Source organism: Silurus meridionalis, chromosome 15 (genome assembly GCF_014805685.1).
Source record: "Silurus meridionalis isolate SWU-2019-XX chromosome 15, ASM1480568v1, whole genome shotgun sequence".
Lineage (NCBI taxonomy): Eukaryota > Metazoa > Chordata > Actinopteri > Siluriformes > Siluridae > Silurus > Silurus meridionalis.
The window spans coordinates 5,405,949-5,432,748 of record NC_060898.1 but is presented as its reverse complement, the minus strand read 5'-3'; the positions used below and the strand labels follow the sequence as shown (position 1 = coordinate 5,432,748).

Genomic DNA, 26,800 nt, shown 5'->3' with positions numbered 1-26,800 from the left:
ATTCTAAAGTGACTTGAGTGTGCGACACCTCAGTGACGCTTATATACATAAAAAGCGTGGTCATTATTCTATCTCAATACATGTCACAAGACAAAAAAAAGTGGCAAGAATGAAAGGGAGAGGTAGACGAGTCCAAGACTACAGAAGTGGGGAACCCCCCCGGAAAAATATACACATATATCGAAAACCTTCTAATACATATATAGGAGACAAGAGACTTTAAGAGAAATTAAACCTGCCATTTCGTTTTGAAAATCTGATCTAATCATCGGTTTGTATTCGTGAAATAATGCAGTGAGTGTAAAAGACGTTCGTATGAAATACGAGTGAAAGCGTTCACAAAAAAAGACCCGAATTATGTGTAAGAGGATCGACTGGTAAAGAAATGAGGAGCCCTGCATTGGGTTTGCTCTCAATTGAGTGCGCAATATCAATTACGAGTGCATTGAAAGGACAGTTCGTTTTCAACTTATGCTTTTATTTGTATCTGGTCTTCGGCCTCTTTAAGCTTCAATAGTTCTCTTCTACTCGAATTTGTTCTAATCAAAGTCCTGAAATCGCTGTCCGGTGTGTGATGTGGGATATTTAGGTGTAGATGTCGATGTGCATTAAAAGTGTGAAGGTAAATCGGTATTATTCTCCCGATTGAAAATGCGTTGTGTGGCGTCTGTGCATGTCTGTGAGTGTGTCCAGGTCACTTGTGATTCCTTCCGTTCTGTAACGTAGAGTCGTCGAACAGAGGATTCTTCACCTCCATCTCTCCAGTCTAGAGAAAAACAGGAAAGCAGTGTAACATAAACAGAGCATTATTATTAATAGAATAGAATAAAATACATTAGAAGTGTTCACTTGTCTTGAAATTCTTTTTTCACAATAGCATTAAGGGTCTTGCTCAAGGGCCCAAGGGTGGCAGCTTGGTGAAACTGGGGTTGAACTCCCACCCTGCCAAATAGTAACCCAGAGCCTTAACCGCTGAGCTACATATTATTATTACTACTACTGCTAATACAAATATATATATATATATATATATATATATATATATATATATATATATATATATATATATATATATATATATAAAATGCAATCATAATTGGATTATGAGAACCGAATTTATTAAGTAATTCTCAGATTTCATCCAAAATGAATTATTCACTGAATCACTGAAATGTACAGAAATCCTAAGATCCATGCATTATAATATTTCTTACTTTTCTTTTTTAACATTTTAAGTTTTAATTGCAAAGAGACACGATTCACATCTATTAATGGCATTTGTTACTTTTACCATATTTATAAATATACTCCCTTAAATATAAAAAAAAAAAGTTCTTCATGACAAGAACAGATAAAAAAATCTAAAAATGATCTTCCGTTTATACAGAAACTATTTACAAAAGAAAAGTAGATCTGAACGCAATCTCTATAACTAAACATAAAACATTTCTACAAACAAAAAAAAAGGATTTGGGTCCCTGATCAAAGTAAAAGCGATTGCGATTTAGATGTTGCATCTAGAAAATTCAAGCACTGATAATGTTTATGTCCAGACCACGAAAAAACAAAAAAGAAAACAATATTATAATCCTATCAGGTAGAAATGTGCAGATGCACAGATTTTTTATCCTCTGCATGCCGGTTCATTTTGTATGTTGCAATTCTATTGTTATTTACACACACATACAAAATCCGTATATAAAAACCAACAAACATATTGCTTAAGGCATAAAGAAAATAAGAAAGAAGCTTGCACATGCAATGACTCCAAGGCACAAGATTTCATGTACAATTGGTTTTCTTACTCCAAGAAAGAGGACGCTTCACAACAGAGTAAAAGCTAAACACTGCAAACAGTGAGCAGGTGGAGTTTCACCTCTGTGCTCCACAAAAGCGCTGAACAAGGCACATTTTTTTTTGCTTACCGGTGCAAGTCCTGGACACTCGTATACAGTGAAATCTCCTTCTTCGGTTTCATCATCTGACGTAACTCCAGGCTCTGAGACTTTCGGTTCAACTTTGTGTCTGGGTATGGAACACAAACAGAAAAAAAAAAAGTCTGAAAAGGCTAGAGTATACAATAGAACCTCAGATTGGGGTTGCCAGATTGAGATATTCTGCCACAATTTAAATATCTTAAAAACACGATTGTAGGTTTAAGTCCCGGCCATGCCAGGCTGCTACTCTTGGGTCCTTGAGCAAGGCCCTTAACCCCCCCCAATGGGTGCTTAGATCTGAGAATGGGAATAAATGTACTGCCATGGACGGTCCCAAACCCGGCTGCAAAAGGAGGAAGGTGGGTATTTCCAATGCACTTCAAAGTGTATTATTGATCGTACCACTAGTCAGAAAATTAGCAAGAATGAAAACCTTTTGCAAATCTACTCATTCTCTTTAATTTCTGGTCATACTAATGAAAACAATAAAAGAAAACAAAAATTACCCCCCTAACATGTGCTACTTTGAACCTTTCTACAGAAGTCTGTAAAAGAAGTATAGGGAATTTCCATGTTTCTAAAGTTCCCCTCAAACAGCAGCAAACAGCAATGTGCTGTTGCACAGGAGAGTCTCAGAAGTGTATTTGTTTCATTCTTGCTCACTTTATGATTACATTTTTTCCAATATTTGCCATTTTTTTGTCCCAGGAGTGTATATACTAATTACACAGGATATAACATAATGGCAGAAAAATTGGGGCTGTCAGTTTAAACATTAAATCGTGATTAATGGCATGATTTTAACGAGTTAACTCGTGATTAATCGGAATTTAATCGCACATTTTGTATCTGTTCTAAATATACCTTAAATGAACACTTTTCAAGTTTTTAATACTCTAATCAACATGTGCATGGGCAAGTATGGATGCTTTATGCAAATGTTTATTATTAGTGAAACCATAATCATCATATTTCTTGTTTCTTGTAAATGTTTTAAAGTATTTATGATTAAATTACGTAAATTTCATCAGGACACCAAAATATAAATTCTGCAATTTTTCCACACGGACGGTTTTAATTGCCGGATTTTGGTGCTCGATTTGAGACTTGGCGCATCAGTAAAACAGACGTTTAATGATTAAATATTATTTCAAATTTTTTATTTTTTTTTTTATATCCGAGTAAAGAAAGGACGTCGTGAATAAATGTGTGTCGCGTTCTAATTTCACCTCTTATATACGTTTATTTATATCGTTCACAAAAATTGGCGAACAGAAATGCGCTCCGCATTAATAAAATTTGTGCCGTTGAAATGAGTTTGCGTTAACGCGGTTTTAATGCGTTTGACATCCCTAGTCAAAATGTATTTCGACAGTACTCGTTCATATAATCGAATAAAAAAAATAATAAAGGGCACAGCTGATGAGTATCATGTGCACGTGTGCGAGATCACATGTAGTGCTTTCGGATGCAATTAATAAAAGGATGTGTACTTTTCCATCGAGAGCATCTGTTGTTTCTGATGTTGGTAATGAAACATCTGAGCACTGTGAGCCAGCTTCTTGTCCCCAAACTGAAATAGAACAAAGAAGAAAAGAGGAAGAATGAGACAATGAAAAACAAAAGAGGAGGAAACAAATTTAGCACACGGCTGGTTAAAAATAAATAAATAAAAAGCTTTAGAGCAAAATCTCTAAGAATCCTGTATTATGAGGCAAGTTATTTTGTACTTTTTAATCTATTTCTGATTTAAGTTTACTTACCGAATTGCCGCTAGAAGAGCTGCTATCCATTGCATGAAACGCCGGGTAATCCACTTTCTGAGATAAATGGTTTTCCTTCTGTATTCTATATAATAAATAAAATATTCGATAAACATTCAATACACTTGCACAAGCACATAAACAGTGTTTAGTATTTGATAATTAAAAGGGTTTTTTATTGCTGTTTTATTAACATTTTAGTCATTTTTTTACAATGTTGTTGTAAAAATCATATATCCATGATCCCAATTAAGACTGCAGCTATCGATTATTTTAGTAATCAAGAATTCTACCGATTACTCATTCTTCACAATACTATAGAGCAATACTAAATACAGAAGAGAAAATAAGACCGGCCTTTTCAAATGAACAAGTCATTTGTTTCCTTTTTTAGAAAAATTGAAATTGAAATTATATACAATAAAAAACTAAACCTTTAATTATTATAAGAAATTATTCCAAACTTTGGAAACTTTGATGTTTTTTTTTGGTCGTTTTCTCCAACTGTTCCTCCTTTTTGTTTTGCAGCGTCTTCTGTGTTTACCTGTCCGGAGCGCTCCAGTGTTTAGCGTGTGGTGCGTCAGTAACAATGGTCCGTGTGGAAACACGGCGCTCAGTGTGTAGTTAAACGGACTAAACGAAGCATCGAGGATACATTTTTTGTTCAATTCAAATTAATCGAGTTACTCGTGGAATCATTTCAGTCCTAATCCCAATAGAAAACATTGTTTTAATAAATGGATAAAAAAATGTAAAAACCATTAAAAAGACCCCTCCACGTTCAAACACATTAACTCTAGCCCTCTTGAGATTTGAGGTTATCAAAATAGAAAATACAAATAGAAAAGAAAAAGGTCAAACGAATGCGTTTGAGTTGCACAGAACGAGCGTCGGCTCTTACCGGACCCAACAGACGGCAGCTATGATGAGAGCCGCAACTCCCAAAATGATGAATGCGGCCATCAGGACTGTTTAGCGTTGGATATGGACACACAGAGGAGAGATGGACAGAAAAACAGAAGTCAGTCAGTGTCCTGCTTCTCGAGTTGCTGCTATTGGATTTGTGGTTATCTAACTGATGATTACAGCATGGGAGAAACAGGCTGAAAAAGAGCACTGCAGTATACGATTGTATGTAGAAACACGTTTTTTTCCCCCCATCTTTAACCAGGAGTGGAGCTACACAAGCACACTCCAAAATCCCAAAAAAGTGAAGGTTATTAGAACAGCAAATTAACACACATAAAACTTTTGTCCATATGGTGAATGATCGTGTAGAAATACACGTAGATCTTATTTTAAAAAGCCCTGCTACTTATAATACACAAGTATTCATCAACAGCTAGGAGAGCGGTTACATACTGACGATCAGGCCATCTTGTGTAAAGGTCACACTGATGGGTTTGCTACGGCCTAAAGCGTTCGTCTGAGTCACAGGGGATTTAGTAGTCGGGGTGAAGGGGCTTTGGGTGGCTGGTTTTAGTGTACTCTTCGCAGTGGTTTGACTCTTAGTCTTGGCAGAATCTGCAAGAGAGTGGAGACGAGACGAGGGGAGACGAGAAATAAAAAAAAGATGACAACAAATCACAGGCTAAACAGTCTGAATACTGATGGAAAAGTCAGACTCAAACCTGAATCCTCGACACCTGAGACTTGCTGCTTGGCGATGACTGAAGACAGGTAGTCGATTTGCTCATCGAGATCAGAAATGGAAATGTCCTTGCCTAAGGAAAACAAAATCACTCAGAAATCACTTTCACTCGTCGGATAACAAAAGAGAACGATTGTGGCTGGGCGAGATAAAAGAAAAAGGTCTGGGAAAAGCCACTAGATGTTTCTGTAGCTGCATAGAAAAGACTTTGGATGGTGGGAACCGAACTGTGGACGAGTGTAAATATTCTTATATCCCAATGAACCTGATCTGAGCAACCTCATAGCTAATAGCTGAGAATCCAGTTTAACAAGCATGAATAAAGTTAATAAATAGTAGTCGCTTTTGAACAATGAATGGTATATCTCTAAATTCTGCAGCGTATGTTAGACTACAAACGCAAATTCGGTCGAAATTGCAAGATCCAATGGGATTTCCCAGTTCATCGTATTGCCACCTCATAATGAGCATATCTACGTTCTTATTTGTAGCACTGATTGCATGTCAGTGTTTATCTTCTGTCTGACGTCTTCATTCTTTGCAGCACAAATCTCAGTGTGGAGTCGTTTACTACAAATCGCAAATGAATGATTTTTCCCAACCCTTATATACAACACGCTCTTTCGACACACTTTTAATTTCAGAGTAACATGCGCCAGCTGTAACGGGATGGTGCAAGACTTCTTATGCAATTGTCGGAAAAAAAAAAGAGAATGTGAAAACCCTTGGGGATGGAATGTGTGCTGGCGTGTCCCCCAAGGGAGTAAGAGTGTGCCGGCGTGCTGTTTGTTTGCGACGCTGTGAAAAGGGAACAAAAGAAGCGCATCATTTAATGGTACTGTTGGCCAGACAGTAAGCTGCATTCCAAGACTATGGAAGATCCCCTCCTGGCAACCAGCAGGAGAGTGTGTGTGGCCGAGCAGAGGGACACCGCAGGGGGGGGATGAAAAAAGCTTCACACCGACCACCCCTTTCTGGCTCTAGAGATTCAAACATCATCCACTCTGACTTTTAAAACACAGTGAGCAGGAACACACGATTACATGCCCATCATCCACAAACGTATATATCATGGGCTTGCGCCTGCATTTACAGCAGAATCATGCCGTAAGTAAAAAAAAAAAAAAAAAAGAGCAAGATCCAGTAATGTGGGCAGTGAATTGAAGATGATAAGTTGCTCTGCACTCCAGAAGGACAGCCATCTGGCTCCTATAACATGCCTGATATGGTGCCACAGCACTTTCACTGTCTGCTTTGTGACTCTATTACCCCCCTCCATCCAGGCTCTATAGTGCACTCCTCAGCAGGTGTCAAAGGAGGTGGTCCATGCCATCTGTACCTCACGCCAGTCAAACGAAGCGACGAGGCTGAGGACGTGCCACCGATAACACAAACGGTGCAACAACGTCAGTTCCTTGCAACGATCTAAAAACAATAAGGATACGCTATACTTATTATCTGACTGCAGATAATCACTTGCACATGAACTTTCCAGCAGTGGAAATGCTCAAGTAACACTTTTGAATGCTTTATCTTTAGCAAGGTTTTTTTTTTAAAACAGAAATGAGTACGCTGATGAACAGAGATAATACACAGTGTGTGAGAAGATTCGATGCTGTTCAAGAGGCAACTAAGATGCATGCAATAAAACAGTCGGAGAAAAAAAAAAAAAAAAAACACTGTAGCATTTAACGGTTTTCCCCATGCTGGTGTTCTACAATTAACGATTATTGTGCTTTGTACAAGCCGATCATCATTTTATGGATTTCTATTTCGCGTTTATGCTGCTCCATTGAACGCTAATAAAATCTGAAATGCAGTCAATCGAAACAAAAAAAAACACACAATCATTCCAACAGACAACACAGCAGGAGGTTGCTTTTACAATCCTAATTCACATGTCACATGATGATGGTGTGAAATAAAAGAAAAAAAAAGTATTTATTAATCATGCAGCAGACAAACACATTAATGAACACTCATTTGCACACTAGAGTCCTCTCAACAATGAGATCAGTGTACAGTGCCCTCTATTGGTCACTAAGAAAACTGAGAAAACGGGAAAAACAGCAAAAGGAAAAAGCTGCTCTTGATCAGGTTCTGGATATTCTAATCTGTGCTACTGAAACATTACACCATAAAGTATGGCCAATGAGCTACATAGCTGCTAAAAGCTATAAGTAGAGCACTCAAAAGTAGGGTCCAATTAGCTAAAAAATGAGAAAGAAAAACAAAAGAAAACAAAAGAAAATGAGTTGCCAAAATATAGGGCAAATAACCCCCAAAAAACAAACAAATAAACAAACAAACAAAAAGTAGGGCCAACTACCTACAAAAGTAACACTAAGTAGGGTCAATAATCTACTGAAAATTAAAATAAAAAATGAGGGCCATGGAGCTACAAATAATTAAACAAAATTGAGGCAATGAGCTACAGAAAAATATAATTAGGGCCAGTGAGCTCCATGAAAAAATAAATATGACCAATAAGCTACAGAAAATAAAACTAAGAAGGGGAAATGAACTAAAAAAAATTTTTTTTTTTTTAATGCAACAACTAGTTAAAAGGCAAAAGTACACAGTAAATGAACACCGAACTGGAACAAAGATTATTCTAAATCTAACATTTTCGGCTCTAACAGAAAAGGAAGGAAGAAAAGAAGACGTTCGCAGACTGTCTGGCTCTCACAGTCAAACACAAAGGTGGAAGTTTAATGGTTTGTGGGGTTTTTTGGGAGCAGAACTGATTGGAGACTTTTTCTGGGTGACGGAATAAACCAACATGGCAACCATTCCAAACTTTTGGACCATGTAATTCTGCCTGGACTGGACTTCACCGTACAAAAATACAATGACCTGAAGCTCTTTACGCATTATTTCGAGAAAAAACAGTCGCGTGTTATCTATCATGGAATGACCTGCCCAGTCCCTGCAACCAAATCCTATTGAACTGCTCTGGGTTGAACTGGATCATAAGTCAACTAGTGAAGAAGACCTTGGGCAAGTTTGACATTAGGCATGGCAAAGTATTTCAGCTGAATGTTTGGAGAAATTATCTGTCTGAAGTGTGATCTAAAGCGATTACCCAATACGAGACTGACTGAATTTTGTAGGTACTGTATATTGTAAATAGGAGTTTAGTGTACACGACTGCCCCCTTGTGGTCAAAATATTCCTCTGCAGTCATCTGCTCCCCTCAATGCTCTATTCAGAAACAGAATGTATCTGACTTTACGAAGAGAACAAGTGAAGTCAGCAGGACATCAACACCAACGGACATGGAGAAAAATTCACAAGCGGATTGAGTGTGAAACAATGAGGTTTACATGAGGTTCAAAGTGAACATTCTGATACTGGTGATCGAATCGTGGAGTTCCTCGTGTGATGCTCTGCATAACCGAGTGTTCCTGCTTACTGTGATGAGAATGATGGCTGTTTGGAGCGACGCAGTGGCCTTCTTCATCTTCCTGCAGTGACGGTATGCACGGGCCACAGCGAGAGGAACCGGGCTTGCAGAACTGCCGGCCCACTCTGGAGCAGTCGATGTGGTCAGGGCAGTGTGGCACTACACGAGAAAAAAAAAAACACACAAGAATCTTAGTGTGACACAAAACGATTTCTATCCTCTCAAACCTGGAATCAGCACGGAAATTCACTATATAGACAAAAATTTGTGAACACCTTAATAGAAATTCTGTTTTTGAACGTTCCATTCGACATTTGGTCCCTATTTATGTCCCTACATGCTCATTCAGCTAAAAGCTGAAATCAGGTAGTGATGAAGGTGATGTGAGGAGGCCTGGAGTAAAGTCTGAGTTCCAATTTATCCTAAAGGTGTTCAGGAGGGTTGAGGTCAGTCAAGTATTCAAACCATTATTCCGTCCATGAATCGGATGAAGAAGAACTTTTTCTTTATTATAAGAAAATAAGACGGGTCGCTTAAAATAAACAAGTCATTTGTTTAATTTTTAGAAACATAAAAATATGTTTATTACTGAAATCGCATACAAGAATATCAGCAAAAACTAAACCCATTTAGTGCATTTAATTGCAATATTACTTTCCAATTACAGTTACATTCAATCAGTTCCTCTGCAGTGACTGCGTATAGAGTAGGTTTTTATATTATATATATATATATATATAAATAATTTTTAAACTTGAAAACATACAAAATTATGACAGGGGTATTAAAAAGAAAAAACCTACAGTTATTGCAGTGTCCAGACGCTGTACTGGAAATACGATTTGCTTTGCGCATGCATGAAAATTGAAGGTAATGGCTAATGGTTAACGCTAGCACATTCAGGATTTTTTTTATTTGTGACATAGTTATATGCAGGATACAACTTGCAGAGAAATGAAAAGTTGAAATTGTTTTTCTTGAATCTTGAATCCATAGCGCTAGTGTTAGCCACTAGCTACTTCCTGGTTAGCGACTAACATTAGCGCTATTGATTCTTTCGAATTTTATGTCCATAATGGAGAGAAAAAAAAAAAGACATTTGTTGAAAATATGCTGAAATTAGAAGAACAGTAGATCATATCTTTAGGAAATTAAAAAATAAATGTAAAACACACTGTATTACTTCAATGGGGTCTAACAAATGTAAACCATTTTGTAATGATTTTTCCCATTTAATTTTATTGCATCAATTTAAATTGTGCCAATTTAATTGATTACTCAATTGAATCAATATAATAAAGAAGTGTATTGCATTAATTAGATATGTTTAATTTTTATAAACTATTATTGTATATATTATGTAACCAAGCAGGCATTTTATTTTAAATTGGTTTAAAAATGTAAAATCTGTTCAAATGTTGACCACAAATTCTAATAATATAAACTATGTTAATAAAAAACAGACCAGCAATTTTATGTTTTGCGTTTCTTCCGCCAAACCGTACCGAAATTGAACCGAACCGTGACTTAAAAACAGAGGTACGTACCAAAAAGTGAATTTTGTGCATCGCTAATAGAATAAACTATACAAAATATATATAAAAATTAGACAGAAAGGGATGCAGATGGATATGTTCACAGTAGTTTAAAGCATTTGGGTTTCCTTGTCCAAGTAAAGTAAACATTTATTGCTACCACATCCAAAGGAATCCTATACAACTGCATCCCTCCAACTTTGTGCTAATAGTTTGGAGAAGAAGCACATACAGCTGAGAAAGTCAGGTGTCCCAATACTTATATATATATATATATATATATATATATATATATATATATATATATATATATATATATATATATATATATATATATATAGTGTAGTCAGTAGCACAGTAAGAATGTATTGTGTAAACTAGACAATCAATTCTACCAATTAAAAAACAACAACTTTGCATTAAAAACACCATTCGCTCTGAACTCGTTTTGTTGTTTGACATGACAATAATATATAGTATTACAAATAATAGTCAAACCTCAAGACAAAACAGATCTGATCTTATAAATGTAGAAAAGATGACAATCTTTAAAAGAGCCCCTGCATGAAGCACCGATTCAAACTCCTGATTAACACATACTTAAGTCTGAGTTAATGTTGTTTCATAACGTCACCCTAAACAAACACAATTTAAAGAACGCATTGATCAATCGGATATAATTTCAGGAGAGGAAAAGAAAAACCTCAGGAAAATGCTATTTCATTAAGGATTTATGTCCCTGTGATTCTATGAACCCTATATAACCTCCAGGTTTGCAACATCTGAGCACCAAGATGTTCCACTGAGGTCAGGCAGTGACATGCAGCACTATTTGCTATATATTGTTCTGAAGAACAAAGAACCCTGGTGAGGAGGAGATGCTCCACATTAGAAGCTGGGCAGGCATGAAAATCAGCTGTTAAATGTTATATATAAATGATACAACCTAAAAAAAAAAAAAAAAAAAAAGGTAAGAAGGAAAATATAAAATAAACACTAAAATAAAGCAGTTGCACAAATGTGCACAGGCCTGAACTGATATTTTGTTGAAGCACCTTTCAATTTTCTTACACCTTTTGCAAAAACATTGAAGACCAGGGCTCTTTAAAACAAATATTCATTTACTTATGGATTTACATATATTACTTGTGGAAATATTTACCGAAATCATCCGTATGTAAATTTGAATAAAGGCTTTTAAAGGCGTTCTTGGGACCTTGTAGGAACTCTTCCATGGTCTGGTACTAAGTCGTGACCACTGGGTTTAAAAGCCATTAAACTGTAAGAGCATCTCCAGTCCACACCCCAAAGTTTTTTAGATGGATTTAGATATGGGCTTTAGCTCTTTCATTCTATTGCTAATTTGGATATAAACTTTGCTTCATTGCCTTCATTACCTCCATCCCACTAACAGACTTTTGCAGTAAGACTTGCATGTATTTGTAGCTCCTCATGATTCCCTTCACCTCGAGTTCTGGCTGAAGAAAAGCCCTATAGCATGATAATGCCCCCACCATGCTGCTCCATGAGTATGGTCTTCTTCTGATGATTGTTTAATAACCAGCTTTGCAATTTCTTATCAGATAAATGAAACATTTTTGCCACACGAGTTGGGTAGATTTCTTTTCTTTTCTTTTTTTTTTGTGGAAAAGTGCTTCCTTCCCCACAGTCCATACATTTGAGGAATATAAAACATTCTCCTGGAGCACCTTTAATGTTGTCGTAAGTTTCTTTCCCTAGTAAGTTTATATATTGAGGTTTTATACGTTTTTGTTCTTGGTGATGTCACGTTGATGCTCTAATGTTCTTGAAAATGATTACAACCTTTCAACAAGTGAGATACCACACATTGTCTTTCTCAGATGAAACCAAACCTTTACAAAAAAGAATCCTCCAGAAACGGCTGGTATTTTATTTTTAGGATTAATAAAAAATGTAATTATTTTGTACCCTGATTGTTTTTCACGCGTCTCACATTCGGGGTGGAAAAAAAAAAGTTCTGAGAGGATTTACCTCAGTTTCATTGGTTCACACCCACAAATACCTGGCATTATAACAAGTGTGTGTCGACCTTTTATATCCACTGTATATCTGTAGGCTAAGGCGATGGCTTCGACATATAAAAGGTTCCTTATTATTCAGAGACAGGTTGCCAGGTGGGAACTTTTTTATTGCGATTTGGAAAGAAGCAGTGGCTTAATCAAGTGTGCTCAACCATCCATGTGACTTGAAACTGGTTCTCTTTGTTTGCAGACAGAATTGCTCTGCAAACAAGTGCAGAAAAGGAAATGAGATGCTACTGGAGCTGTTTTTATACCTTACTTCCTTGTACCCTCTTCACGCTATTGTCGCTTGACACTATGACTAATTTCCTTGCCAGAACCAGCGTTTTTATACATTTTAATGGTAAATTGCTATTTTAACGTCTTGCTCAAGTTGCGCTATGAACCGTCCTGATTTTTAAAGCTTTAAAACAAAAAAAAGTCCCTTAAATGCTTCCTTAATCTCGAAAGGATTTCAGATGACCTTGGGGTAAGATTTTTGTAGTAAAAGCCACTCTTTAGTAGCTTCACAAAAAACAACCCTGAGAAAGTAGATGTAATGTTTTGGAGCTCAAATTTACTACTGATGCTCAGAGACAGTTCTATAACTTATAGTTCTTGCCTGCGTTGCTCGTAGTTGCTGATTGGTTTCCTGTAGAAAAGGAAAGACAGGAAACTCTCACAATGGGACAATTTCCTGGCCTTGGCATCTTTCGACACTACACCACTAAACTCCCGATTTCATAATCAGACCGGTTCCGAAGATATTTTTTAGGATTCTGCTTTCTACATTCTTCTTGCATAACAATAATTTTTCGTTCCACTTCTTAGGATAGAGATTTAAATGCAAAATGTTTTTGAATAATCATATGTGTGTGTGTGTGTGTGTGTGCTGGAATGTGCTGTTAACAATGACTTGGTTAATGATTACTGGGACAGGAACAGATGTAGAATAATCCTGCTTCTTTCTCCTCCATAGTTGTCTCCATGTTGTGGCATTTTGCTTGACTGAGCTCAATAGACACTGACTGATTAGAGGTAAAATAAAAGTTCAGCCAAAAAATTAGGGCATCTAAAGTCTGCAAGAACATCACCTGTTCGAGTTTGAAAGATTTAGGCAGAATGTGGTGACAACAGCATAAATCCATAGAACCAACTTGCCTCGTTTCAGCAGGGCTGAAGCTGATGGTGGAATATTATACTGTTGCTGACTATTGGTGGGGGATTAAATAAATGAGTTAAAGTAGAGATACAGTAGGTAAAATATGACTTGCAGAAAATGTGACTGCAAGATCAGTTATCAACAAGGTCCATCATGTTTTTTGGTCGCAGTGACCTCTTTGCAAGGCTTCTGAAACCAAAGCATTAAAGATACAGGAGGAACTATAACTGCTTGTGTGACTTGTGAGACAGATGGGGTCGTGCAGGATTGTTGCTGAGTGGGCAGTGGACACACGAGTAATCGGCGATGACTGGATACCGTCAAGGTCAATGTCAGAAAGCCAAATTTAAGTGCACAGCTTCGTTCTGGAGACATGGATGCCGGCAACTTTTCACTACTTGCACAGGGTGTACAGGCCTAGCGCTGTGTACAACAATGTGTAGTTATAAAAACAGGAGTGATTGTGAGGCTAAATATCTTTTCAAGGTCTGAAACGCTAAATGTTGTTATCCACTGGCCGGTGATACAAGCGACAGCAGGATAAATTAATAATTGTTGCCAGCTGAGGGAGTAGATGAGGGCGTGATGACCACGGTGTTAAAATGGTCCGTCATTTTGCCAATGTTTATATCTCCAGCTACACCTGACGAGGGGTGACACCAAATAGTTGAAGATTCGATGCTTCGATAGGAGGAGCCTGGTTGGAGTCGAACTGTCGAATCGTCGCAGCGGTGATATAAAACGATGAATATACCATTTTGGTGGGGCTGAATTTTTTATACGCAGCTTATTATGACAATGTTGTAAATAGAAATGTGAAAAGACTTGATCCAGGACCGACGCAGGAGCATCTTGGTGGCAGGGATTTAAATATTTCACACTGTCTGGGAGATTCTGTTCTGATTGAATTTAGTAAATACATTTTTGATTGTTTATCAGTACATCGATGTTGCTCTGAAATTTCATTTGCCGACATGTAAAATGCCAATCTTGACTGCAGATAAAAAAAGTATATATATATTTTAGGTTTATTGATACAAAATGTTTGTATCCATTTTCTTCTACATCTTTGTGCAATATTGCGTACATTGTGGCTTTTAAATGTTATGAGGAATCGTTTTACGAATACCTGGCGTCATCGACTTGACGATTATGATTCGACCATGTAAATCCTCAGGGACACACCACTACACCTGATCCATCAGATCCACCTGATCCATCGGATCCACTTCATCGGGTGTCACCACTGTACGAGTTTTTGCAACTTATGTTACAAACTTATGTTACTATCTGCCGCCCCCCCATCTGGGTTCTCTGGTTTTCCTTAAACCCCCCAAAAACATGCAAACGAATGTTTTGTTAACGCTTAATTCCCCATGTGAATGAGTGCATATAGGTCACTCCGTCAAGGGTGTACTCTCCAGCCTTGCTCCAGATTCACGACGAGCCTGACCAGGATAAGGTACTTACTCAAGATAAACAAACGAATGAATGCGCGGAGGTAAGCTGAAGCACGGCAGCCGAAACTGTTTGCACAAGTAAAAACGAAACAAATGTCTAACACACAGTCGTACAACTGGAACTGATTAATAGAACCGGACGTCGTGTATCGGCACACGTTTGCTCCGTTTTTTTATTGTGTAATCCTGAACTGTTTTGATCATTTCTGGGACACTTCTTTCTCACACAGCATTATCGTTATGTTTGTGCATGTGTTCGAGGGTAAATTTGAAGAGGTGGGTGGCGCTGATCCCGGAGTTAATAAAGCCAAACAATGGAAAGATTTCGTTTTGCACCATTCACCCGAAAGTGAAATCATTAATGTTCTTGAAATTAACTGACCACATGGCTCCACATAATATATAGTTAAAAAATAACTTTTACCACTAAATACTTCCTTGTCCATCTCTGATTTTGTGATTCTGGTGAGGAAATAAGACTATGAGAATGTGGGGGAAAAAAAAACATGGGCGTAAATGGCAAGGCCGGCTCTAGTAGCATCTTATCCGTGCGTCACTGGTGCTTAAAATGCAGCTCTGCCTGTAAACAAAGGGAACCAGTTTTAGATCACACAGGCTTCATTTACTCACTCCTTTCCTCAGTGTACCAGAAACCACTTGTTTCTTCTAGGAGTGCTGTACTCCTTATCTAACATCATTCATCTCCGCACACTGCCGTATAAACCCAAGTCTTACATACAGCTAAAAGTTTGATGACGCATAACAAACGTGCAGTTCTGCCTCAATCTGTTGCCACAAATTTAGCAACACGATGTCTTTTATATATTGTAGTATCACAATTTCTCTTCATCGGAACTGAAATAGTTCCAGCATTAGAATGAAGTGGTTTGACAAGTTTGACACTCGAATGTCCTGCTCAAATGTCCACTAAACACTTTTTAAGATGATCTGCTATGCTGACTGCAGTTCTGGTCTCCGCTAGGTCAACGTTGCCTAATCTTACTAATGTTTTTGTGGCTGTACATGCAAATCCTCCACAGCCAGGCTCCAATATCTAATGAAAACCTTGACATAAAAGAGGAAGTTATTTATAACAGCAAAGCCGGGGAGTAAATCTGGAGATTAATGTTCAAAAAGCAAGGACGTGTCCACAAACTAGTCATATAGTGTAGCTGGTTAATGCAAAAACCGGTCAGACCATTTCGAGTTATTCTTTAGTTTTAATGTGTCTTACGTTTTGAGTCAAAATGGAATCAAATGCTTGGAGACATTTAATGAACGACATTAACATTTAACGACCTACTAAACACCGAGCGGGTCTCACTGACAACATTGGTTCGTTTAATTGTGCGTAGGGTTGCAAAATTCCAGGACTTTCCAACAGTGGAAACTTCCCACGGGATTTAACAGAAATGAATGGGAATAAACTGGAAAATGTACAAAATTTGCAGGTTAGTCTTTAACAGAGAACTTGAAATCTTGCAGGTTAAACTTCGTTAAAACGACCAGATTTAATGCAATTTCAGTTTAATTTCCACCCAGCACATTCATCAATCACATGCACACTGTGCAATTCTCCGTAACATGACACGTAATTTCTTGCGTCCTGCACACAAAATAATGCCAAAAAAAGTCCCTCTTGGCGAGGGTTCATGTAAATTACATAAATATTACATACATATATGTTTCAAACCTCCTTGTGCTGTGTGTAGGCTGTTGTGCAATAGAAATACACTAACAGTTATTTAAATTTATTTCTTTAAATCTGTAGTAGTTTGCATGCATGTCAGCTTACGACCAAACTGAAGGTTTATATATTACTGAAATTTCCCCACATTTCCAGATAATTTCCATCAATTCCTTTAAATCCTCAGGAATTCCTGGTATGTTTCCAACTTGGAATATTTTATACATTTCCTATTAAAGGTTTCCAGACATTTCCAGAAATTTCCCTCCCTATTACAACCATAACTGTGTTTGTTTAGTTACTTAGTTGGTTGGTTAGTTAGTTAGTTAGTTAGTTAGTTAGTTAGATAGATAGATAGATAGATAGATAGATAGATAGATAGATAGACAGATAGACAGATAGTTTATTCATCCCAATGGGAAATGTACAAATATTCCCAAAGTTAGTAGTTCCCTCTGGCAGAGACTGGCTATAAAGTGGAGAGGGAGTTGTCACAGGTAATGAGTCATTGTCTGCACCTGTGTACGGTTTACAGCAGTCTAGTCATTTTCTATCTCAAGTGCACATAAAGGAAAGGCGAAGGTGACTGTACCTGTGCTGACCGACACCTGAGCAGAGCAGCAGGATATTATTTCAAACTGCTGCTTCTGCTGTGTCAAATAGAAGCATAACCTTCTTGGGAAAACATGTCATCAGCCCTCTACTGAATACAGAGCGCGACCAATTGGGTCTCGGCCTCAGGCGGTTGTGGCATCATTGAGATCTGGGCAACCATTTGGGGGGACTACAAAGCATAGCGTTGGAAAACACAAAATTGATAAAATAAAAGAAAACATTTTTAATCGTTTCCCAAAAGTTGCTCATTCACATGAAACGCATAAAAATCTCAGAATGAGAGGTAAGTACAATTCAAGGCTCTTCTCTGTTCTGGCACCAAAGTGGTGGAATGAACTTCCCCTAGATGTCCGTACAGCAGAGTCCCTGATTATCTTTAAGCGACGACTGAAGACCTACCTCTTCCTGAAATACCTAAATTAGCACTTTCCAAGTTTGTAGAATTCGAGTTATATTTATATTGAGTTTGTATTCTTGCATACCAGTGTAGATTTATTCACTACTAGAGATTTAAAGCACGTTTGTACGTCGCTCTGGATAAGGGCGTCTGCTAAATGCCGCAAATGTAAATGTAAATGTAAAAATGCTTAAAGATGTCACTAAAATGGCTGAATTGGTCACGTGACTATCACATAACTAAGGCAATGTCCACACTAATAGGATAGTTTGAAAACGCATATTTATCTCTTCATTTTGGCCTCTTGTCCACAATCGCGACGGCGTTTTCAGTCAACGAAACGTTGCTTTTTGAGAACACGCTCCAAGGAGGATAAATTTTACAAACTGCGTTTTCGCGTCGCAGTGCGGACCGTGAAAGACGAGGACGCATTTTTAGTCCTTGCTGCGACGTTTCGACAAGCCAGCAAGCAAATAAACAGCAAGCGGAAATGACGCGGGACGAATCGTCTTACGTTTTGTTCGAGCGCAGCACAGGGACGCAAGGGTTTTTTTTTTATTACTTAATACAAAATATTGTATACAGTATCTCGATTATTTAAATTAGTTTTAGTAGATTTTAGCTCTTACATCATTAAGAGATATGCGAAGTCAATACCAAACACAGTAACAACTTACGAACAAACTCATGGTACGAACGGTCGTTCGGAACGTAACTCGTTCGTACGTTGGGGAGCATCTGGGAGCGGAGAATTCTTAGACGAGACACTTTCCGGGATTAGTGTAGACTTTTAAAGTTTTCACGGTCAAATACTCAACAGCGTTTCAAATGTATCCACTTTGGAGATCGTTTCAATAAGCGATGTAAAAAACGCAGTCTCGGCGTGGACAGAAGGCCAAAACAGAGACAAGAATACCTGTTTGGAAACAAAACAAAAAAACATGTTCAAGTGGACATGGTCTTTCTCATGCGTTATATACCTTTGTGCTTAAGTTGTGCAATTATGCTGCAGAATGTATCGAAGATGTAAGACGCATTCAATGAAAAAACTATGAATAACTCAGATTTAAGTTGAATTCCAGGAGATGATAAAAAAAAAAATTTTGACTGCAGGTATAATTTCAATAGAAGAAAAATACACTATGAAGGCAAAATTATTAGGACACCTACCTTATCTAGCCATATAATTCTCTTCCATGTTTTCACAAAGTTTGATGCACACAATTGCACAGGATGTAACTGGAGTGAAAGATCTTGAGTAACCATCTACAAAGGTCTGACCTCAACCCTATTAAATAAGAATATGAACATGGCATAATACTCTTCTGTGTAAATCCAGCCCGGGAAAATAAAATTGAGGGAACGAGCAACGGCTGTCATTTCCACTCGACGTAACAACTTTACAACTTCACATGGAAGTCCTCGGATTCCAAGAAAAGCTCCGAAGTCATTCAGTTCTCTGCAAAAATAACAATAATTACACTAAAATTGAGCAATAGTGTATATGGAAGGCTGGTTTATGAATGTTTGATATTCGGCTGCATTCGAAAAAACATTTGATTCGACGGATGTCGATTATCGAAATGATAATCAGCACTCAAACAATAGAGTCAAAGCAAATGACGTGTAATAGGTTTAAGGGAAAAAAGTGCTGATCAAACAAACAAAAAAAAAAAAACACTTGGATACGACTCCATTGACGCCAATCCAGGAGCCTACGATATATATCTGAGCTCCGGCAGATGGTCCGCGCCGACATTAGGTTTACCTTATAGGTGTTCCTCAAGAAAAGATCAATAGAACAGCGTGCAATGAACTTATAAAACTGTGTGTGCTCAGCCATGCTGTACTGGTTGTTTGATGTGCCTCATGTAGATGTTTGAACGTGGCTGAAATGGGTGCCGTTCACAAATGGGCTGAAACGATTCCTCGAGTAACTCGAATAATTCGTTGTTTTTTTTAAAGCATTGAGGCAAATTTTACTGGAAGACACTGAAAAAAACAGAGGAACGGTTGGAGAAAACAGCGAGGGGCGAGGAGAAGATTCAGGCCAAAGAAAAAGTTTCCAAATTCCTAAACCCATTTAGTGCATTCAATTGCCATATTATATCAAAATGCAAATACAAATGTATGAATAAAACAAATTATAAATGAAAATTTCAAATGACATTTTAAAAACGCTTAGTTTCCAAATTTTCGAATAATTTCAAATGAAAACAATGAAAATGCCATACATTTATCGTTTTTAAAATGTCATTTGAAATTTTCATTTATAATTTGTTTTATTCATACATTTGTATTTGCATTTTGATATAATATGGTAATTAAATGCACTAAATGAGTTTAGTTTTCACAGATCGCAATTTGGCGATAAAAATGTACATTTAAAAAAAAAAAAAAGACCCGTCTTATTTCCACTTGTTTATTTAGTGTTGCTCTTTAATAAAGAAAAAGTACTAATCGGTACAACACTTGATAACTAAAATAATCGATAGCTGATATAATTCATGAACTATATTTTGCAGAAAGCACTGGGACTAGGGTGCACCTGTGCTTCTCTCACGATGTAGACTTTATCAGCTTTATCAGTCCTGGTTTTTTCCACAGTGGCTTTTCCCCCCTTTTTTTCCAAAAGAAGGTCAAAATTTGCATGGAAATAGCAAATGGGTTATTCATGATCACGCCGTACTCGAGGGTGAGTCAAGGCTTCCAGGACTGTTCTCAGGGCCGGAGAGGATTAACCAGGCTTACAGATAAACAAAACAGTGTTGGGACAATCCCCAGGGATTTACTTGCAGTCTCTACTGATCAGTACTGTCAAGCCTGGGAAAAAAAAGTAAACATATACTTCATATGGCTGAAAAGATCACGTTTCCTAAAACTTATGTCCATATAAAGTATTATAAAGTTAGGAAACCTGTCCTTTTTAGCCATACATGTTCTTCCCTGAATCTGCACAAGCTCTTTCCAAAATCTAATGGAACATCATCCCAAAAGAGTGGAGATTATTACAACAACAAATAAGGACTAACTATGGATTGGGACGATCAAAATAGCAAAGAAACATTTGTTTATGCCAAAAAATAATAATAATAAGACAAGCAGATAAAACCCTATATTCACTCAGACAGGAACATTTTGTGCTGTGCTGTGTTTTATCTTCCCTAAAGAGCGAAGGATTTGATTTTATTAAGGTCAATCTAATCTCACGTCGTTTCTGTAGCTCTCGATCATGAGAAGAGGATGCAAATGCATACAGATGGGGCGAAGTCTCGGGAAGAGTGGACGGGAAAAACCCCAGCTGTTAAAAGCTTAGGAAGATTAAAACACAAACTATCCATATAGTGAATTTCAACAATATAGAAAATTAATCTGTTCAGTAAAATTTCTAAATAAACTTACTAATAATAATAAAAGAAAATATAGATAATAATTAGTGATACTGTGGATTGTGTACCGTTGTATTGTATTGTACCTGTCTCTCTTTCTCGGTCTGTGTCTCACCCTCTCTGTTTGTCTTTCTTTCTCAGTCTCTTTCTCTGTCTCTCTCAATCTCTCGGTCTGTCCCTCTTTCACATCAAGTCTGTCTGCCTATCTGTCTCACCCTCTCTGCCAATCTCTTTCTCAGGCTCTGTTTTTCACTCTGTCTGTCTGTCTATCTGTCTCTCTCTTTTTCTCCTTTTTGTCTCTCTCTCTCTCTTCTTCTGTCTGTCTCTTTCTTAGTCTCTCCTCTTCTCTGTGTCTATCTCTTACAGTCTTCATCTGTCTTCTCTTTCTCAGTCTGTCTTCTCTCTGTCTCTCTTCGTGCTCAGTCTGTCTCTTACCCTCTCTGTCCATTTCTGTCTCTCTCTATCTTCTTCTTTCTGTCTCTTTCTTAGTCTCTCCTCTTCTCTCAAGTCTCTGTCTGTCTTCTCTCTTTCTCAGTCTTTCTCTGTCTGTCTTCTCTCTCTCTCTCTCTCTCTCTTTCTGGAAGAACGGATTTGCTTTACTCCTGAATGTCACTATTTCACATTACTGTAAAAAGTAGTTTATTTAAATAAAACAACTTTCCCCGCGTTCACTTTTTAGTGTCTATTTGTAAATAAAATGGAAATAAACTCGAGTCTCTCGGTCTGACGCATCCCATGTGTCCTCCGTATGGAAGACATGCAGCGGTTACCCGGATGGAAGACATGCAGCGCTTACCCGGAACGCTGGCACTAATAGCGGCGAGAGTGAAGCCGAAGAGCAGCAGCGCGGCGGAAAACCGCTCCGTTCGGCCAGGGGGACAAACAGCATCCTTTAATACAGTGGTCGCAAACAGAATCGAGCCTAGTCGTGTCATTGCGCCATCCTCCGCCGACTCAGACGCACTTTAGACGGGCATAGACGGCGAAATGTTCCGGTACGGCGTTCCTTCTCTGATCCTTTCCCTCTGAGTGAAGCCTGAATCCGGCTAAAGCCCTGCTCACCGTTCTGTAGACAGCAGGGGTGTTGTGGGCGGGGCTAACGTTTATTGACGTGTGGGCGGGGCTAACGTTTATTGACAGGTGGGCGGGGACTTTTCCCACTGCATATGTAGTTGATTGTGATTTTTATATTTTTTTCTATATACAGTATTATATATAATTTTTCTACATATTATATATAATTAAACTTTAGATACTTTCATATTGTGATGAAGAGAATATATTTATTCATTCATTATTAATTTTTGTTTTTTATTTGTTATTTTCATCAAAACTTGTATTTAATGTTCACTTTAGTTGCTATTTTTTAGTTTTCATTAGTTCCAGTATGAAAAAAAATGCAGAAGGAAAGCACAGGTATTTTTCGCTCCCTCATATTTGTCCTATTTACTGTTTCTTTATTTACTTTGATCTGTACAACCTGTACTAAACACACACTCGTACTCACTTCGCACACCCATGTCTTCAGTACCACACATATTACAGTGCTGCTATTTGCTCTTTTGCACAATATTTTGTTTACATTTTTGCTACTGTTCACTTTGTCTCTTTACAGCAGGTTTACTGCCAGAGCTTGTCTTGTGTTGTCTTTGCACAGGCTTGTGTTGTCTTTGCACTGTCTTGTGTTGTCTTGCACTGTCTTGTGTTGTCTTTGCACTGTCTTGTGTTGTCTTGCACTGTCTTGTGTTGTCTTTGCACTGTCTTGTGTTGTCTTGCCCTGTCTTGTGTTGTCTTGCACTGTCTTGTGTTGTCTTTGCATTGTCTTGTGTTGTCTTTGCACTGTTTGCACTAGGTTGCACACATGCATTTTATGTGGCAAGGACACTTACTAGTCCTTAGCCCTGTGTTTTCTTTTTCTGTAAATGTTGTTGTATGTAGCATCAGGGTTCTGGAGGAACGTTGTTTCATTTCACGGTGTACTGCGTCAGCTATATATGGTTGAAATGACAATAAAAGCTTCTTGACTTCTTTTTGACTTGAATAACAGTCTGAGATGTAACGTTGTTAGATAATTATTATCATTATCAATGATCATATTGTTCAGCCTTACTCAATGGTACAGCATGATTACATCAAGAGAAAGTTAATTCACACAATATTCACACGTATCCGTGTTCTTACAATATACTCACATGAAGGAATGTTTTAAGTATGTTACGTATTTTTGTTTACATTAACTGTTTTACTGCACTGTTATATTTTGTGCCTATATATATATATATATATATATATATATATATATATATATATATATATATATATATATATCTCATTCTTTCCTTTTAACATTCACACTTAGTCTCGTTGTAAATGCAGATGGAAAGCACAGGAGTGAGAGAGCAGGCTTTCTGGTGTGTTTTAATAATTTTGCCTTATATTTCTCTTCTTTAAAAGGAATCAATTCCATTACTCATCCCATCAATGTGTGGTCATGCTTCTGTCTTGCGTTGATGTTCAGCAGTGAGTGATCACTACGTGTCTTCCTGAAGTCAACAACCATCTCATTTGTTCACATTCAGAGACAGGTTGTTGGCTTCGTATCATGCTGCCTCTTCATTCGTAATTGTCTATTATAAATGGAAGCAAGAACCCAACGATCTTCTCAGCCATTCTCACCATCCGGTGTACGATCTTTAGATAAAAAAACGGTGCAATTCCCAAGCCAGGCAGTCATGCAGCTGCTCAGGATGCTCTCGATGGTCCCTCTGTAGAATGTTGTGAGGATGGGTGGTAGGAGCTGGGCCTTCCTCAGCTTCTTCAAGAAGTCGGGACACTGCAAGGCATTCTTTGTTATAGAGCTGGTGTTGAGTTTCCAGCTGAGGTTCTCCACCAGATGAATATCAAGGAATTTAATGTTCCTGTAGATCTCTACTGAGGAGTTATAACTGTGTGTCCTCCTGAAGTCAAGAGCCATCTCTTTTGTTTTTTTCGCCTCCAGAGACTTTGCACAAGCCTGTTAACCTCTGCACTCTATCTCTGTATGCTGACTCCTCATTTTACACTTGGTGGCAAGTGATGATCACAGTAGTAATGCTTTGTGATTAGAGGTCATCCTGACATCACTATAGGATGTGATTAATAGAAGAGAGAAAACAATCACTATTTTTGGTCTTTCCCATTGAGAGTGTTTAGCTAATTTCACTGCTATTGGATTCATATCCATGGACCATAACAGAGGCTCTGGCATCATTGAGAGCCAAACTCATGATCTTTAGACATTTCTGAGAATTCTATTCTACTGCACCACTATTATTTTCTTTTTGTCATCATAAGATGATTTCACAATATGCCTTATTGCACAGATATCACAAAATTACAGAAAAAAACAACATTTTTTCCACAAACTAAATGGAACTTGGATAGATTAATCCCACCAGCCTTCCAATGCCACATGGAAAAAAGCTCTTTAAAAAGGGTTGAGGAAAGAGGAGCAGGAAGCCGTAAACAGATTAGAGACTCTTGGATTTCTTATAAACCATTTATCTGGTAGAGCAGCATGGTCAAAACAGACCACACAATAGTGAATAAAAGATGTGTTCTGGAGAAGTTTGAGAAAAGTCAGCATATGCATATGTATTGTTTGGGCCCTGGGTGGTATGGAGATGGAGAAACCCATAAACACATGAACCTATGAACATTACATGCACTGGGACAAGCTCTTAGCCTCACCCCTTCTGCTTTCTTCACATAGACCAAACCAAATTGTTAAGCCCTTGACAATTTGGCGACTAGAAGAACACAAGCACCCCATGCACCATTAAATTATGACCACAGATGTAATATAACTGAATAAATAAATACGCCCTTGAATGTAACACTGCAATGCTGGAAAGGTAGGTCATTATATATACTTTAATACAGTACATACTGCCAAGGTACATCACTCTACACAAATATATTGACTTGCTTGCAAATGCTCCAAGCATTTGGCAGGTTTCTTTTCAAAGGAACCCAGGTTCAGTTTCTTTACTTACCCTGTTCCTCTGAAGCAGGTGGTCAATGGTGTCAACGCTTATTTGAGTGATTGCTTAAAATAAACATTATTATTATTAGAACACTATATTCTTGTTTGAATTTCTTGCAAGCACATCGTTCTTACATTTACAGCATTTTCTCGAAGCCCCAGTGCTGGTCGCTTGGTGGTGCTGGGAATTGAAGTCATAACCGTCTGATCCAAACTCCCAACATCTTTATCACTAATTATACATTAGGGACGTGCATCTCCATAACAGACACCAATGTGATTCGCATCTCGATACTTAAAAAAAACATATAAAGCAGCTACGGATTTGATTCACCCTATTACCATCTGGTGATTTCGATTTGATTCAGCACAATGCAATTCAATATGGTACAAATAGTCTGCTTTTATTTCTTTGGTTCAGACAGACAGCAAGTCAAGTCAAGTTTATTTTTATAGCGCTTTTCACAACAGACATGGTCTCAAAGCAGCTTGAATGGTGTGCATTTATTTCTGATGAGCAGCCATGGTGACTGTGGCAAGGAAAAACTCCCTTAGATGTTATGAGGAAGAAACCTTGAGAGGAACCAGACTCAAAAGGGAAACCCATCCTCATTTGGGTGACATCAAGAGTTTAATCACAAATCTTTCAACAATACAGAACACTGGAGAGTGAGAACTAACATGAGTACTGGAGTATAAGATTATAAGTGATGTTCTTTCTACAGCAAAGCATTAAAACATGGCCCTTTACAAACAAGGCCTTTGTAGTGCAAAAAACAAGAGGAAAAAAATGTTAAATTAATGCAGATGTTCTTTTCCTGTTGTCTTCAGGAAGATGCAGCTCTACCTCTGCCATGTTAATCTACATTCTAGGTGACTTAGGACATGGCTTGGTCTCTGTAGAGATACATGCTTGAAAAACAGTTTAGCGAGAAGAAATCAATCTAAAATATTGGTCACAAATAATTGGGCACTTTCTAAATAAAAGTATAGCACATCTACTAATAATTATATATAAAGTTTTTACCGATGCAAATATGTTAAACAACTTTTATGCTGATGCACTACTGTAATCTCATGGGTCCAAAAGATTGTGATACATACATGCAGCGCATGATACAATGGTAAAAAATACTCACTTTCTAGCCTACAGCAAACATCATTAACTTACCTAAATGTCTGGATTATTTGATTCTACCCTGAATCTATGGAAATTGTGTTGTCTTTCCTCCAGCTTCTCTTATTGACATCCAACCCATAAGATCATGGTCAAACAAAGTAGCTCATAGTTCATTATACATTGGTACCGTTGCCATTCTCTTCCTCTTTGCATTGGAGATGCTCCTCATTACTGGGATGCCAATCTGTACAAATAAACATTATTATTATTAGAACACTATATTCTTGTTTGAATTTCTTGCAAGCACATCGTTCTTACATTTACAGCATTTTCTCGAAGCCCCAGTGCTGGTCGCTTGGTGGTGCTGGGAATTGAAGTCATAACCGTCTGATCCAAACTCCCAACATCTTTATCACTAATTATACATTAGGGACGTGCATCTCCATAACAGACACCAATGTGATTCGCATCTCGATACTTAAAAAAAACAAATAAAGCAGCTACGGATTTGATTCACCCTATTACGGTCTGGTGATTTCGATTTGATTCAGCACAATGCAATTCAATATGGTACAAATAGTCTGCTTTTATTTCTTTGGTTCAGACAGACAG

The 26,800-nt window shown here is 37.7% G+C and overlaps 1 protein-coding gene across 1 annotated transcript; it reads right to left on the bottom strand.

Annotated features, from left to right (window-relative positions):
• Positions 1 to 457: 457 nt before the first annotated feature.
• npdc1a (neural proliferation, differentiation and control, 1a) lies at positions 458 to 22,124 on the bottom strand. The gene is made up of 9 exons (XM_046868407.1): positions 21,841 to 22,124; positions 8,767 to 8,916; positions 5,332 to 5,424; positions 5,063 to 5,224; positions 4,602 to 4,668; positions 3,701 to 3,785; positions 3,431 to 3,510; positions 1,926 to 2,025; positions 458 to 766 (listed from the first exon to the last, which is right to left on the bottom strand). Exons 1-9 carry the CDS (start codon positions 21,977 to 21,979, stop codon positions 695 to 697), a joined length of 948 nt encoding a protein of 315 aa, XP_046724363.1. The 5' UTR covers positions 21,980 to 22,124; the 3' UTR covers positions 458 to 694.
• Between the last annotated feature and the right edge of the window lie 4,676 nt (positions 22,125 to 26,800).

Excerpts from the sequence above, each read along its gene's own strand:
- npdc1a (XM_046868407.1), bottom strand. The coding sequence starts at position 21,979 with ATGACACGACTAGGCTCGATTCTGTTTGCGACCACTGTATTAAAGGAT. Across the intron at positions 8,917-21,840 it reads TATTAGTGCCAGCGTTCCGG|TGCCACACTGCCCTGACCAC; the intron begins GTAAGCGCTGCA and ends TTTCTCGTGTAG. Across the intron at positions 5,425-8,766 it reads CAGCCATCATTCTCATCACA|GCAAGGACATTTCCATTTCT; the intron begins GTAAGCAGGAAC and ends TGTTTTCCTTAG.